Source organism: Monopterus albus, unplaced genomic scaffold (assembly GCF_001952655.1).
Source record: "Monopterus albus unplaced genomic scaffold, M_albus_1.0 scaffold36.1, whole genome shotgun sequence".
NCBI classification, from domain to species: domain Eukaryota; kingdom Metazoa; phylum Chordata; class Actinopteri; order Synbranchiformes; family Synbranchidae; genus Monopterus; species Monopterus albus.
In genome coordinates this window covers 1,425,504-1,442,520 of record NW_018127916.1, presented here as the reverse complement: position 1 = coordinate 1,442,520, position 17,017 = coordinate 1,425,504, and the positions used below count along the sequence as shown (strand labels likewise).

Below are 17,017 nucleotides of genomic sequence, written 5' to 3'. Positions count from 1 at the left end.
AGAAGGTCCTTCCGGTCCTTTTCTTATTTATCCCAGTTTCTTGAATATTTAATGGAAAATGGCGATCTGCTTGCAGTCGTACGGTATTTTCTGCCTCTTCACTATTCAAACTGTACTTATCATATGCGTCTCCACGCCGACGGACGGGACCCACCTCTTCCCCCAGCACTACACGTAAGTACCTCGCACCGTTTTGGGGATAAGCCGGGGTGCGGAGCGCGGAACTAGGACAGGTGGCCCCGACGAGCCTGCACAGCGCCGTTTACCTTGGCGTGTGTGACAGGACCCGCTGTCCCTGATGTTCAAACAGACGCAGCTTCTGTCTCTGATGCTGCGTTATGAATTTGGCTCTCATATATCCTGTGTTGTCGTTTTTGTTTTTATGGACAGTGACATTTAATACCCCAAAGCTCTCTTAATTTGTCAGACTCAACACAGAAACGGGCTACAGGGAGCGTGCGCAGGTGCCACAGGCGGCTGACCCAGCCCAGCAGTGGGCTAATCTGTTAGACCATCAGGGATAAAAATAACTAATAATACTTGTGCTGGTGTTTTGCTGTCACTGCATGGGGGACATAGCCCATTTAGGCATGATGGATAGACGGAGCTGAATGTGCTCCACTGGATAGTGCACACGCACCGTGAAAATAATTAGGTCCGTGCCACAGCAGGGCACACTGGTGTTTTTTTTTAAGCGAATACTTTTAATTCGGAAACTAAACCAGGTAATGCCACAGGAGCACCAGGTCTTTCAAGCTTTGGGTCAAGTCCGTGCGTCTCGGATCGTTTCTCACACAAACTACAACACCACAGTAACAATTTGGCGTCATCCAAGTGAGAGAAGGCATAGAAGAATAGCTGAACATCTGTGTGTAGACTAGGGACTGTTATACTTTCTCAGTGTGCACCTCCTGGGAATAGTGGGAAACAGTTTAGCTATATTTGAATGTAAAGCATAATTTGTATTCTTATGCAGTTCTATTAACAGTTTCACCTCAAATGATAAACGGAGGGAACAGAAACATTGTAATGTCTGCCCTTGTCTGAGCAGATAAAAATAAGATGATCAGTCCAGCTCTGGTCATATAGTTTTTTTTTTTTTTAATCAAGCCATCTCTTGGGTTTTCCAAACTAGGTTTTATGTCACCCACATCTCTGTGCTATTTGATAGTTACCTAACTGTAAAAAGTGCATGGGAGCTCCTGACACAGTTTACCGGGTGTATAGGCCTGAAACACACACTTGTTAAAGGTCGAAGTGCCAGTAACAGAAGAGGTGTGTCCATAAGAACAGACAGAATCTCTGCTAGTTTATTTTGATATCGGGGCCAAGAGTATTCTAAACCTTGCTGCCTGGCAGGATGGTCGGATTGTGCTATAGTTGATATATATGTACATGATTTTTATGTATATTGTAGTGTATGGTTATGGTAAAGGTTACACAAATGGTGATGAGGGTCAGGGTAGGTCTCCAGGAAATGAAGGTAATGTCCTCTGAGGTGATGGAAACACAACTGTGTGTGAGAGAGGATGGAAATTATTTCCACATTACAAAATTATGTGAGAGAAACCTGTTCTGATAAGTGCTATCTAAATGGACAGCTGTACAATCTTCCCTAGGTAAAATAGCATCACTTACCACCATCTATATGAAACTCAGAGCAATTTCACTTAAATTCAGTTATTTCCAGACACGCTGCAATAGCCCACCTTTTGCCCTTAGACATTTCAGAATTACACTTGGAATGAGGAGATCCATTGCAGCAGAATAAGCACAGTGTGTGGTTGACACACAGATCACCCATCAAACCCATTTCACCACATTTGCTGCTTTTCCATGATGTTTGTCTAACATGGGTCTTAATACATGGAAAATACATCAAAAACAAGACAAATGGCAGATTTTAATACTGCATCCAACTGCAAAGAGCCAGGGAGCATCACTTTGCTTTCATGTTGATGACAACTTTTCTGTTTTTAAGAGAAGTCTCGGCTTGCACATCAGAGAGGATCTCAAAGCATTCACTGAACATTAGGCCTCAGTAGTGCAGATAATTTACCAAACAAGCACAGCCTGCTGTATTCAGTAGTTGTTACTGAATGGAGTGTTCTCCATACTTGGGACTGTGCAATATTTTTCTCCTTTGATTTACACTCAGTCCAACATGAATCTGAAATCATTGCTCAGCCTGTTATAGCGGAGCACTGTGCCTTTAAATGTTAGGTCAGCTTCACGTGAGCCAGTGGGATGCAGGTCAGTTGTGTTAAGGCTGCATCTCCTACCTGTCAGCAAATTCTGGATATCAGTCTTTATATGCAAATTAGTTATTGATTACACTTGATGGAAAATGAAATTAATTTAGAAAAATTTAAGCACCAAGAAGGATTGACAATGCTAACGTGAGCATCCGTCTGTAATGCTTTCATCATGATATAAAACAAAGTATTGCCAGAGCTTTGGTACCTGATGTTGTAATATATTTTTAATGTTGTCTCCATGATTTCACCTGTCTAATTAATAGTCCACATTTTGCCATGTTAGATATTTCTTACAGTGTTCCTGAAATTACAAGATCCATTACAGCAGGGCAGACACAATGGAGAAGCATGGCTGACACACAGGTCGTCACAACTCATTGATTTCCTTGATCACATTGATTGGGGTGAATAGAAATTAATGTTGCAGTAACTTACCACTTTTTATTATCTTGATAGTATATTTTGATATTGACTATTCAAATATTTCATTTAAAAATCCCATTTGAATTCCAGATTTTTGCTCATCCCATTGTGCTTAAATATTTGTATTCATGTTCATAAAATATTTATTTTATATATATATAATCACCTGACCATAGTTTAGATTAAATATGTGAATTACATGAAACCAGCAGTAGTCATTCCCAAATTATCTTTATCAATATACGACACAGCGTACTGTAGGTCCTCTTACTGCATGCCATTCTCTGTCTGTGTGAGTGGGTGTAGACTAATGAAGTTGCATAAGAAGTCTGCCTGGCTCGGGGACAGAGGTAGTGTCCCTCAATGTTAGTATCACTGCGTCCTGCTCGGCTCTCTCACTGTAAGCCTGTTTTCATTTCATATCGAGGTGACCTTTTCGTAGTCGGTCTCTCCCCAGTGATCTCGCTCTGCACAGTCCTCTCAGAGACCCCCTTTCTCCTAATTTTGCCCCTATAAACGTACCCAGCGCGCACATGGCTGGTGTGCTGTTACTATCCCCACGAGGCTTGCTCCGGCTTAGTGATTATGGCAAGTGATGTCACTGCTAGGCAGATTTTGTGCACTTTAATAAGTCTGTCTTTCCTCTTGTCTTCTGAGCAAATCTGACATTTAACGATGACATTTGTCTCCGTCATCATATTAAAGACAAATGAATCTGTTGTGTTGTGCTGTTGATGGTAATGATAAGTTATCTGCAAGCTGCTGAAAGGAAAAGGTTGGCACAGAATCAGTGGTTGGCTGGCAAGCACATGACAGAATTTATCTGATTGATGAAAGATGAGGTTTCATTAGTTTTTTTTTTTTTTTTTTTCCCCCCTATGGAGAATTTCCATTTGTGTGTAAGCAGTACTGAAGTAGCAGACTCTCGATGCTGATCTTATAAAGTTGTTTCAGGTGTACAGCTGTGTGCCAGAGTGGTCATATACAACATGCTGGGTTCTGCATTGCATTTTCTCTTGTCCTGTTCAAGTCAGGATTTTCTATTCTGACTGCAGCTATTTACGGTGATGTTCCTGTTTGTTGTTGGTCAATACTGATTGTTACTCTAGCCAATACAACAATTTGCTAACAATGCAGGATATAACCATCTCTTTACAGGCTTGTGTGTGCGTGCGCTCAGTGTTTTTTTTTTTTTTTTTTTCCCCTCCTAGTGAGAATTTCACATTGACTGTGCATGTGGATTGTTGAGAGGTTGGCCTCTGCTGCTGCTTTTTAAAATGATCTAGTGGAAGTCTTGATCCGTTAAGACATTTGTTGCTTGCTGGGAGATGTACACTGATGAGCTCCAGCCGTTTGATCTCTTAATTCCAAACTTGGCTTCGTCTAATGGAGATCAGCTCCTGCTTAGGGTGCACTTCTGTCAGACCTGAGCAGTTTTATTGCAGAGCTGCTGATCCCAGCCGAGCCAAGACAGGCGCATTCGCTGCCAGTCCTACCAGGGCCATATGCAAGATGTGATGGGGAGAGAGGGTGCTGATGACTAAACCAGACATGAGGAGAGATAGGAGAAATCCAGATAGGGATCTGGTAAAGGAGGGGGAGGAAGAGTGTGGCAGTTTGCCAACAGAGAGAGAGATGAGATGTGGAGAGACTCACTTTTTCTGTCAGGCGTACTATCACAGTCACTCGCATGCCTTGACAGAGAAATGAATGCTCATGTGATGACATGTTCAGGTGATAATGTCAAGAAATGTAGACTGAAAATTTCAAATTTTATTTTGCAGAATGATTCACTGGGCTGGACGCATCGAGAAGGAGCTGGAAAAAGTTCTGCAGCATGTCACTGGAACTCAGCAGATGAGATTGGTAAGATGACATCATGTTTACTTGTGACACTTTTTCTTACATTATTAACTAGGAAGATTGAACTGGGTGAGGTTGTACAACATAAACTCTCAGGTGTGTGTGTGAGGCATTGTTTAGTACTGCCAAAGGTTTTAATCTCTGAAAGACATTGTTTTAGCAAAGTGTATTCTTGAGACAGTTTCACCTTGAGATAATTTTTACTGTTTCCACTGTAAATCAGCTGTTGACTCAAACATTCCTTTCCTGACACGTCTAAATGCTTTAATCTAAAATCTCATACAATAGTTGTTTTTGATGTGAAGATGTACCTCAGGGGAATGATTTCAACAAATATTTCACTTTAAAAGTTAGAGAACTAAATGACAAGATGGATGCATTTTGAAGAATATGGTGTCGGTTGTTTGTGTGTGTCCTTGTATGACGCTGTGTGTTGAACAAGTGTCTGTCTTGTGGTAGAGCAGATGGTTGAGCAGAGTGTGATTGACACTGTTTCATCATATTTCTGCTGTGTGCGCATGCTCACCGTGCTTCCAGGGTTTGTAATGCACCCTGAGATGAATGCTTCATTATTGCGGTATGGGTGAGTGTGATTCATCCAGCCAGTACGATGCCTGTGGCGGCTTTAATGCTAGCAGTTGTGAGTGTGATGGCTGTTAGCATGGTGGCGACATTGATGGATCGCAGAGAGGAGGAAGTGAGATGACAGGGATCATGCTGGTGTAAAAGTTAATGGCCATTAGTGGATAGCAAGCGGATACTCACACTGCACGATAGAGGGAGGCAGATTTTTAGCACTCATCCAGTGTACACAAGACGTACAGTAAGAGAGGATGTTTACCCATCAAAAAGCTGGCTTTTTTTCCTCACTCTTCTTATTGAGCAAAGTTGCTATCTAGTCTTCAAGAATAATGTTAGACATAGATTCAAGGTGAAATCATAGTGTTGCTGTCTGATAAAAGTTCTGTATCTCCAAAATGTTGCCATTATAAAAACTGTGAGATAATTCAGTGAGGTTTCTAAGTGGGTTTGCGAGCATAAAAGGTAGAATCTCTTTTCAGCAGATAATGAAACATGTTTTTTTTTCTTTATCTAAAAGTCTAATAAAATCACTAAGCTTGGAGACTCATTGTTTTCACCGAAAAAAATCACAACATCCCTTCTGTACATCTGTTTTTCCATCTACTAAAAACATTTGCATTCTCTTGGTGGTTATCTTGATAGCTGGAATAATATTTTTATTTGTAAGATGTGGGAAAATAGGAGACAGTGGCCATCCCAGTTCCCCAAAGCACAAAGTGATGCCATGAAATTTCTTGTTTGGTCAGTCTGCAACAGTCTGCAATCCAAAGAAAGGAAGTTTACTGACATGTAAGGCAATTTGCAAGCATAAACAGCAGCTGTTTTGAATGAGAGGTGCTTTGTTTACAGCTTATACTTCCACATTCTAGCTCTTCTTCTTTCCCTTTCTAAATGGTGAATACAGATGCTGCCACCTGCTAGTAGGGGGAGTTATTTCTGTCATGCAGGCGCAGAACGAATGCGCTATTTGGCTATAGTCTGTGCGGTGTGCTCAAGTGTCACTTTTTCAACCCGACTGGCCCAGACAAAGCCAACGTGAGGCGGCATGGCAGTTGGCCTTCGTTGCTGTTGGTTCTTTCACCTCGGCTGAGTGCGTCTTTATCCTTAGAGTTAGGCCTTGCTTGTTTGGTTTAAATATATTATGACGTCTCTTGATTGCTTGATAAAATCTGGGACATATATAGCTAAATCATCCTTGGCTTAATGAGACCTAAAGCTAAGATGTGGCATTAAGTGCTCAGTGGGATTAAAGTTCTGTGGAAATCATCTAATTTACACTACAGATTGCTAAGGCTTTCTCTGTAGGCCAAATTCAAAGAAGTCGATCTCTCTCTAAAAATATTATCTCCATTCCAGTGACGTCTCGTGTAAGGTGTCCATGTGTATATGCTGGCCAGACTGTGTGCGCAGAACGGGTGTGAAAGAACATTTATCATGGCCCCAAATAGGAGTCGTCACAGGGTGTGCTAAATGGCCCAGCATGCCTAGAAAAGCCATTTTCTAAATGGATGCCTCTCTCTATACGTGTGTCTGATAGAAATCTTCCCAGGGCTATGCTGGTTGGTAACAAGATTGCCTCCCTCTGCGCCCCTTCCTCTTCATGCGCAGTTTATTCTCACAGACACAAAAAAATAATAAAGTGTGTGCAGATTATTTTAGAGTTTGTATTACATGCAAACAAACAAGGAAGTAAGTTGAATATAATGTGGTCTGTTCAGTTCCTCATTGATGGGATTTCATATTCTCTGCAAGCAAAGTAGCAGGTGAAAGAGAGAGGCCAAGACGAGGCAGCACAGAAAAATACATTTTGAATCAGTCAACTTAAAAAAAAAAAAAAAACTACACACACAGATGTACAATATTTTGATGTTTCATGTTGTACATACTGTGCCCAAGTGTTAAGTGTGTCCCAAAATAAATAAAACCAACAATATTTAATTGTTTGAAATCTTATTGCAATATGTTCTAAACCAGGTTTGGTCAAGATGCTCTTGTTCTGTGCAGGAGTGAAAGGAAGACAGAGGGTGAGTGATGTACGGTACTGGAATAGTCTGAAGTTTGAAACGGAAGAGTTCGGAGCTTGGATAGACAAGGGCAGTGGGCGGCATGTAGAGCAGAGGAGGAGGGTTTTTTAGAGGCAGAAAGGATGCAGAATGGCTTGACAATTGAGATGGATGCTCGGGCGGTTTTGTGCGTATATTTAGACTCAGACTACTTAAGATGGATAAAATGATAGATGGGCAGGATAAGAACTGGTAAATTTAAACGTGAGCAGACAGAAGCTGTTTTTAGTCCTTATCCTGTGTGCTGATGCAGTACATGGTGATGAGAGGTGGCGGTGGACACTGGTATTGTCTCCAGGCTTATTCAGAAGAGTTTTTAATGTGCACTAGGGGTGTGATGATACACTTAGCTCATGAGACGAGACAAGGCACCATACTGGGTTCACGAGAATGAGACGAGACGATATTTTAATACTGTCCTTAAGAATTCATAAATGACAAGATATACGATTGGAAAAATAGTCTTATATTTGACTAAAAGTCACAAAATGCAACACAATGCAGGTGCATTTTGAAATGTTTTAACCAATCATCTTGTAATAAATGTCACTGCAGTTCTACTTTCTGAGTATGAATTATCATATGCAATACAAGACAGAACAATATGCAAGCACTGTAAAAGGTTTTGCCACAAACTCATCTGACTGGCTTCTCTCCTGTATGATTTCACACCAGTCTCTTCAGACTTTATAACTGTGCATGAACTGTGCATGAGCGTCTAACTTCTAACTGAAGCTGTGCGTGTATGGGAAGCCCCTTTAGCATTAAATAGGTGGAGAGGACTTAGATTTATGATATCTGCAATTACATTTTGATTAGTAAGAGTTCCTCATTCAATGGGAAAACTAATTTAAGATATCTACAATTCAGTTCTGCCTGTCTGAAACTAATTAATGGGCAGTTAGGTAGTTTACTCCAGGGCCCACTTCAAAAGGTCAAAAGCTAAATCTGAAGGGTTGCAGCAAAGGAGAAAAAACAAACTTTGGCTTCACATATTTCTGAACGTCTTTCTAAGCTTAAACAAGATTTTCATTTCTTAACTGCTAAGTACCTTCTAACTACGGCTGTTAAATGAAAAAGAGTGGAGGAATAGTACAGTATTTCTCTCTGATGTGTGGAGTAGAAGTATAAAGTATCAGAAAATGGAGTTGTATTTACTATAACTGCATTTTGGCATTTTATTGATATGTTAATTGTTCATTAATAATTTAGTTTGTATATTCCTTTGAATGTGTTCCTTTTGGTCTCATATACGTTACTTGTATTTTCTGTAAGTCTGGGTGGAACCAGCCCCCACAGAAGGGTCTCAACTTACAGGGAGGTAGAGAGAAGGTCTGTTTATCATTGGTTATGCACATGGAATGAAAAAACAAGAAAGGCCCTCTCCCCTCTTAGAGAGGCTTTCCTCCTTAGAAGGTAGAAGTTGTGATGTGCATTTTCTATAGGCTAATGAAGGGTTTTTGTCTGTTTTATATAAACCTGTGACCACCGATGCTCTAAGATGAAAACCCAGCTATGCTGTTTTTCTCCTGCATTGCATTACAATATTTGGCAGCCAGTGAGACTTGTTTTGTTTTCAATTTCAAGAATAATTTAGGCAGTTTCTCTTGGACACAGTACCTGAGCTTATATACTTGGTTATTTTTCTGTGCTGTCTTATGCTCACATGCACGTAGAGTCGGGGCAGTTTCCTCAGCTTCAATTTATCCAGTTTCTTAAATGGTGACGCCATGCAACATATGTTCAACACTTTGAAATTCATTTCAATAAGAAGAGCCTAATCAGCATGAATAATTTAGCCTGGTGCACATGGCTGCTGCTAGCATTTTACAACTTTGCACTTCCAGGAGTCTGCCCCGCTTCCACGCGCCCTCTTCTTGCCGTTTGTTGCTTCTGATTACTGAAAACCTGAGAATGACGCACAGTTGGATCAATATACCCACAGAAGGAAGCAGGGTGGAAAGATGATTAATGGCTGCGGGATTCACCCAGTTCACTTTTCATTGGACTGCATGTGTTTTGCTCTCCTCATGTCACTTTTGCCCTTCACTCAGTGTGTGTGTGTGTCTGTCTGTGCTGTGTGGTCAGCACTGCATCAGTCAGCCTGCTGACCACATGCTGGCTGCTGGTTTATCTCAGGTCTGCACCGACCTTCTTGTCTCTAGTTTTTCCAGTGCGCATGTGCAGTGTCCTGACTTCACGTGCGTGTGTGTGCATTTGCTGAAGGCTCTGGCTCAGTTTGATCAGCACAGCTGTGTTTCCAAACTTGAACGAGGTGCTTTGTTAGTAAAACACATTTTGAAATGTCTCTTTTACTTGTTCAAACTGTCCTGCCGCGTCCTGTAGAAAGAAGCTTGGTCACAGCCAAGACAGCTAGCCTCAACAGACATATCTTTATAAAGCAGTGGATTTACTCACTATCGCTGACTACAGAAATTTACAGTAATCTCAAATGCCCAGCACTATATTAGACACCACCCCTGCTGTCAATCCAAAACCTTCCACTCCTCACTTCCTAGAGCTGATGTCAGCTTCACCTCTCTCTCTCTGTCTGTGCTTATCCATCAGTTGCCAGCATTATGAGTGCTGATTAGTGCCATTTGTTCCTTTGTTTAAAAGCTCCTTATGCCTTTTGACAGTTCACAGGTCCCTCCTTCCACCACGAGCAGTTACCTTTAAAGGAAAAAGAGAGCGAGCGCCCAGGCTTCATCTCTCAGTTGTTCGTGCTCTCCCCCCTCCATTTCCTGGCCTGGACCTTGCACAACAGCAGCTCGTTATCTGGCTGTGTGAAACATCGCAGTCTGTGTCTGCTGGATAGATAGTTTACTCTCTGACTCCTGCTCTGGTTTTCTCTCCTGATGGCTTGTCTCAGGCATCCCTCTATCACTGTGTAAAACACTGCCATATACACCATGGTTTACTCTTACTAAGGACTGTGTTTGTTACTGTTTCAGCACATTTCTAACAGCAGCGAGACTTGCAGCTGTAGTTGATTTTCTGAAAATAATAATGATTTTTTTCCATCAGGTTTCTACTTTTAGAGCTTGTAAAAAATGATGTGCACTGGAAGCACTGAAATAGAACAGAAACTAAACAGACTTGATTTATAATGGATCTTAATTTAGTCTGACCTTGGGAATTTAGAGTCAGTAGTCCAAGGAGTTATTTAACATTTTTTGATAATTATATAGATGTCTCTATATTTGTGTCCCCTGCTACATAAATGAGCAGGTCAGAATATTAGGAACACCTCTGAATATAATGTTGTCCAGTACAAACCACCTTTAACTCTGCCCTCAATAATAAACATAAAATGATTTTATACATTTGACATTTCACCAAAAACTGAAACATTTAGTGCTTCATAAACACTGATGTTAAGGTGGAAGTGTTGCATTGAACTCCATACAGTTGTACAGGTTGAGAAACAAATACACAATTAACCTGCCAAGCTTTAACACGTTTGACCGGCTAACTCAAGGGCTTCAGATATGGCATTACATAGTGTTCATAAAAAGCTGAAAAAAAACTGAGCCTAGGCTTTTCCACTGTACAGCCCTTTGTCAGTGGAGTAGCTTGATTGAATATACACAAGGGGGCAGTTTTTATGTTTTAGTTTAATAGTGATAATGTTGGTCTGCTTAAGGGGTATACCAGAAAGTACTGAGGTGGTACATATGATTATAACTTATTCAGTCTAGTAGTTGTGTATATATTTCTTTGTCTGCCCAGGTGGAGGTAGTGCCCTGTATTTAAACCTGGCTACATTCCCATTCAGACATCCCATTACCGGGTCCCAGTAGTGACGGGTCATCAGGGTTGCACATCAGGGTCATGGGAGCTGGTCTGAGCCAGCAAATTCTGCTTGGAACCCTTGTGTAACCTACATTTCTCTGTTTGTGTGCCAGCTCTTACATTTGCTCTGTATTTACCCCAAACAGAAACAAAATAAACCACAATAAAGTAACTGTGGACATTAGAGGCACATAAAACCAGTGGCAAGCTGAACGTTAAGCAGTGTAATAGCTGGTCAGCACCATTATTCCCAGCCTCAGACTCCCCTGGGCTGACAGGCGAACAGAAGGGCACACAAACACACACAGTAATATTTATTTTTCTGCCTTTTTATTGGTTTTCTGTCACTGGGGATTCCTCAGCTTCTAGTTTTGATGGCCTGGTATTGGTTGGTGTTTATGTAAATGAAAATACATATATCTGCAGAGTGCAGCCCTGCATGCAGATATCCCCAGGTTGGTGTTAAAAGGAATTACTTGAAATAGCTTTGCAGTAAAGAGGACAGTTTAGAAGAACCAGATTATGTTGTGTCAGTCTCCAGTTTTATATAGTTTATTTTGTAGCTGTAATTTGCTGCCAATATACAGTAAGTTTTTTTTAAACCATCACAAAACTTCCACAGTTATAACATTAAATTTCAAATTGAAAGGAAAACTGTTACCCCTCTTTTCCACAGTCTATGCTTATGCTTCAAATGGGTGGGGCTGTGCCGCGGCTCTGTGCTCCGCTTTGCTCTATTTTTAAATGGATGACACTTCTGACAGAAGTTCCACCCACCAATCAGATAGCGCTTTCCCCAAAACTTAAAGCTAGGTGTTATGTTAAACATAAATGCAAAACAATTAACCTATAAAGATGAATGTGGGTGAATGTATTTTTAGCAACTGAAACAAAGCCACAAATCTTTGATGTGTTTCATATTGACTGAACTCTAACTGATGAATTTAACCATTAACTGTAGGCTACAGTAAAACAATATACACAATTAAAACAGACAAAAAAGAACCTATTTAACTATGAAGCCAAATCTCAACAAGGAAAAAAAAGAGCCTAGATGAAAAGTGAAGAATGGCGTCCTGCGGAGGACGCATCAAAACCGCATCCCAGATGGAGCGTGACGCAGCCTTACCCAGTGGAAATGAGGGGTTATTTTTATAATATGTTTTAAAATATATTTTTTAGAAATTGTCAGTTCTGGCATAGGTTATATGACATCTTTAGAAATATTTTTGAAATATTTTGTCTGCAGATTGTTTTTTTTTTTTTGGTTCTTTCTGCCTTGAAAGAGACTTTTGAGACTTTCTCAATCGTATAACTGTTCAGTATTAAGAATAAAGACTGAAATCAATAATGCAAGTGTTAAAGACACACTGCCACAGTACCGCTGCTTGCACTGGGGTTTATAGTTTCTCTGGTCACATTATAAAACGTCTGACAGTGTATCACTGTGTGTGCGCTTGCTCATTCCAGCAGGTTACTAGGATGGAGCTGTAAAGCCCCACTGAGGGGAAACGGCCTCTTTAGTGTCTCCACAGAACAAACTGAGATGGTCAAAGTGTCGGAATCTCACAGAAATTCACTGTAGTACATTTGGGGGCTGTATTCGTGTAACTAATTATTGCTATATGATTTCAGGGAAAGCAAAAAGCGGATGCATTCATGCTACCAGTGGCTTTTTTTCAGGGGAGAAAAGAAAGTCTTGCACTTTTTAAAAAAAGACAATATAGCATTATGTGTCAAAATAGGATTAGAGGTTTGCTAAAGCTCCAGCCCTGTCAGAGGAAGATGTTATTTTGCCTACACTGCACATTTTTTCTTCTTGTCCCAGTCTCTCTACTCTATTATTTGCAGTATGTGTGCACGCATGCTTGTGTAATTTTCGGCCGTCTTCTCTTTGATGTTCCAGAGAACACATTGTGTCTTTTGTGCTATCTGCTTGACAGAGAGACAAAACTGGGTACAGTTCCCTGAGTGGGTTTGCAGTGGTAATTTAGAGTGGCGTGATGCCCTAGAAAATTCCAGGTGTGAAGTGCTTTATTCATTCCACTGCAGAGGGAGTGCTTCTGTCTGTGTGAAGTGGTAGGTGTGACGTCTATCTCTGTTGTGAACAAAATGTTTTTTTTGTTTGTTTGTTTCTTTTAAATCGGTGATTGGGCTGCCACGTAAGAGTTTGGGTGCCCTGAAGTCTCAGACGTTTTGTCCTCCTTTTCTTCTCCTCCACCTGCTAGTGTGTGATTGATTGGTCACAGTTTTGAATAACTTTAATTGGTTTGCCTCAGTGGTGGGTGGTTCGCAAACATCGGACTACTGTGGAAGTCCTAGAAAGGTGTTTTAATTTTGATTATGTAGGCAGTAATGACTCTCTGCTGCCAGAGAGGGAGCTTCAGAAGTGGCACCTGCCTCTGTTTAATTCTGCAGATTGTAGCTCACTCGTTTTCCTCTTGTCTCTCTTTTTAAAATTTGGAAGAGGAGCTCCCCATCCCTCAAAAGTCTGTCCACCCCCTTCTTTGGTTTTGAGCTGGACTCCCTCTCATCTCTGCCTCTGGCCCTTTTCCCAGGACTCCGTTGTTTGATGAGATTTGTGCTCCACCACTACAATTGCTAGGGTTAACATAGGTTTGGCTTTTTAAGATGGAGAATGTTAAAAGCAGTAAAGGTCTAAAATTAGATTCAGATGTGCTGTTCTTCCTTTTGGATGTGTTAGTTTTGGTAACATTCGCAACCTAGAATGGTCATGATTTTCCCTTTGTATTGAATTAATATGATTTGCCGTCCCTGGTAGGCTAGTGGTTAAGGCGCAGCGCTCTCCCCGCTGCGGCCCGGCTTTGAATCAGGGTTGCGTCAGGAAGGGCATCCCGTGTGAAACACTTGCCAAATGTCAACATGCAAGTCGTCAGTGTGACGATTCGCTGTGGCGACCCCTAAACGGGAAAAGCCGAAAGTGACATTCATTGAATTAATATGATTTAAATTCCAGAGCAATTTGATTTGTGTAATGTTAGTGCTTTGTGCCACATTAGCAGTAACCAGATCATTCTACTGGTCTGACAAATTGACTCTTTAGTCAGCCAACGCTAGCTGCGTGCTGGAGGCTGCATTTTGTACACTTTGTTGTATCTGTACTTTGAGAGCAGTAAAATTCCTGAAACTCACCATCACAAATTAGAATAAACTATGTAAATAACATGACTGTCCTGTATGTACCATAAAATCAGATCATACTTATATAAACTCATCACCTAATCAGATATGTTTTTGTACATGAGAGTTAAATTTTCATTCTGTTACAGCAGTATAGCTGCATCAAGTGCTTTACATAGGTATTGTGTGTGTGTGTGTGTGTGTGTGTGTGTGTGTGTAATCCGCCAGTTTGTTTTTGCCTACAGGCAGCTTAGCTTCCATTCTTGTGTGGATGTGGATGGCATGTGAGTGAATGTTTGGGAGTGCTTTGGATTAAAATCCTAAAAAGTATAAGGGATTTATGACTCACTGACACGGTAAAGTTGAGCTTTCATTGGTGTTTTGGTGTTAACAGTACGTGATATGAGCTGTTGTACTACCTGTGTGCTTGGATTTATGTGGCTATACAAATGGTCTGTTGAGTTTTTTTTTTTTTTGGTGTAATTATTAAAACACGTGTATACGCCTGCACAGCCGTGTATGCGTGCGCTGGTGTGTGTTTGTGTGAACTCTGGACCACCAGTTCATTTCACACACAGACAGACATCAAAGGCTGTTTGAATTAACCCTGCATGTCGGGGCCGCTCTGCATGCCATCCGCAATTTCACATCTTTGGTGCTCTAGCAGCACCAAACTTACATGTCCTTTCATATTGAAATGAACAGATGGAGTTTTGCCATGCACCGAATCGCCATCCTTCACTGACAAAAGATAAAACTTCAAAAGACCAGAGATGCATTCGGAGCTGTTTGGAGGTGGTGAGGTTGTGTTTTGTCATAGGTGAAGTGGAGGTGTTCTGTGTCTCTGTGAAAGTGCAGGCAAAGTGCAGGTATCATGTTTTTCTTATTAAAGCAGGTAAATTGTGTTTCCAGTACAGCCCTCCTTCAAAAGCCATCCACATTTCTCCTCGGTTAGACAGTGCAAAAATGATGTCATGGTCATGTACGTAGACAGGTACACACATCAAAGCATGTGTGCTTCACCTGTTTTAACCCACTTTTAAATCCATCATGAAACAGTGGCCTCACCACATTGTTTGGTTGTATGTCCAAAATGTGTGTTTTGATAGTTTGGGTAGCGTTACCTCTCCCTCTGCCGCCAAACACCCATTTTCACCTCATCTTGGAAGCCAATTTAATTTTATATTGTATTTATTGATCTGGCCAACTTCAATTTCCTGCAGCAGCGTGATTCTGTTGCAAGATGAAAGCAATGATGTAAATGAACAGGCGGCAATGGCGAGGATGGAAATGGTGATGAAGAGTGTGATGATGAAGATAATTTCTGTGGGTGACTGTGATTGCGATGAGTTGTACGCTGATTAGAGCGCTGTCTGAAGATGGCTAGGGTTGCTGTAGTGTAGGTGAAGCCATCAGCTGCACCGTGTGTTTTTAATATTCCTCAGCCATCAGTAGGCTGCCATGACAGCTATTCAGTAAACACATTCAGATTTCATTAATCTGTCCTCTCCCCTCTCCTCCCCCTGACAGCCTCTTATTGTCTCCTCTAGAGGTTGTTCAGAAATTCACCGAGACCTTACCTCATCCTACTTTGTTACCTGCACCCACACGCATACGTACTCTGCTGTAAGTACAATGGCAGGAAGTCTTTTTCTCATAGTTACTGGGCACACACTCGCTGTCTATGGTGGCTAAATTTAACAGTGTATAGGACCACTGTTAATAGAAATGCACCCACATACTGTACATATGCACCTCTGTATTTACAGCGTGTAAGCACACTCACACCAGGATGTTCATATTAATGGCACACGCTGTGTCTTTTTAGCTTTGTGTGACCAGTAAGTAGAGCTGTTTTGTCATGTCTGGAACCACCATCATCTCATGAAGACGACTACTTAGAAAACAAACAACAAAAGTACACTTTGTATGAAGTAAAGCTTACTTCATAAACGTACCAGTGCTTGAATCTTCAGATGCTTAGAATTTTAGAAAAGTGGCTGTATTTATAATCTGTCCACAATACCGCTGCTGCTGGTAACCAATAAATAGTAGCTTTGCACTTAATCACCCAAAGTTAATGACATAGTGCTTCTACTGCCAAGCCGAGTACAAATAAAATGCTATTTCTGCAAAGAAATTACTAATAATTTTTGACACTAATGGTCAATTACCAGCCATCATTCAGAGCTTAAAGATCATTTTGATATTTGAAGGAGAGTGCAATATATCACACAGCGACTTGTTTCTTAGAGCTGGTTTTTACTCTCACTGTAAGGTTTGGCACTTGTGTGAGAACCTATATTTCAAAAAGCATTTGTTAGTTACAGGGGCTCATGTGAATGATGCAGAAAGCAATTCTAGCCCGGCAGAGTTAATGTTGGACTCATTTCTTGTGTAATTTATTTCTGCATGAAAACAAAATGCTAATGGGTCATTGCTTATAGGGTGGCATTTTACTGTAGTTCAGGCCTGTCCTGTAGATCACAGCATTTGTTATGCCCATAATGAAGACTTGTAAATTTTCCTCAGATGAGTTATTCAGCTGTACTCAGCTGAGCGGATCTAGGTGCATTCAGTCAAAGTGTTTATTTGTCATATGCACAGTTAGGAGTTTCCCTGCACAATGAAATTCTTACTTTGCCGTCCACAAGAATGCCACAAAATACAAATGAAATATAAAGTAGATAAATAAGTAACACAAAATCTAAGGCTCTTTAAGCAGCAATGCAGCAATATAATAAAAATATATAAGAATATAATGAGAATATATGCCGCATGTGCAGCAGTCAACAGTCAATGTACAATTATGCATGTGCAAACTGAGAATGTAAACAGTACATCACATATTTCCTGGTAATAAACCCCTCAGCTGTTTAGGAGTCTGATGAC

General features: G+C 40.9%; 1 protein-coding gene across 1 annotated transcript in view; it reads left to right on the top strand.

Annotated features, from left to right (window-relative positions):
• Positions 1-16: 16 nt before the first annotated feature.
• Positions 17-17,017, top strand: part of LOC109959020 (voltage-dependent calcium channel subunit alpha-2/delta-2-like) — a 123,998-nt gene continuing 106,997 nt past the window's right edge. Inside the window, exons 1-2 of the mRNA XM_020598072.1 lie at positions 17-174; positions 4,466-4,547. Coding sequence (XP_020453728.1) covers positions 59-174; positions 4,466-4,547 — 198 coding nt within the window. The 5' untranslated portion in view covers positions 17-58. The remainder of the gene's footprint in view (positions 175-4,465; positions 4,548-17,017) is intronic.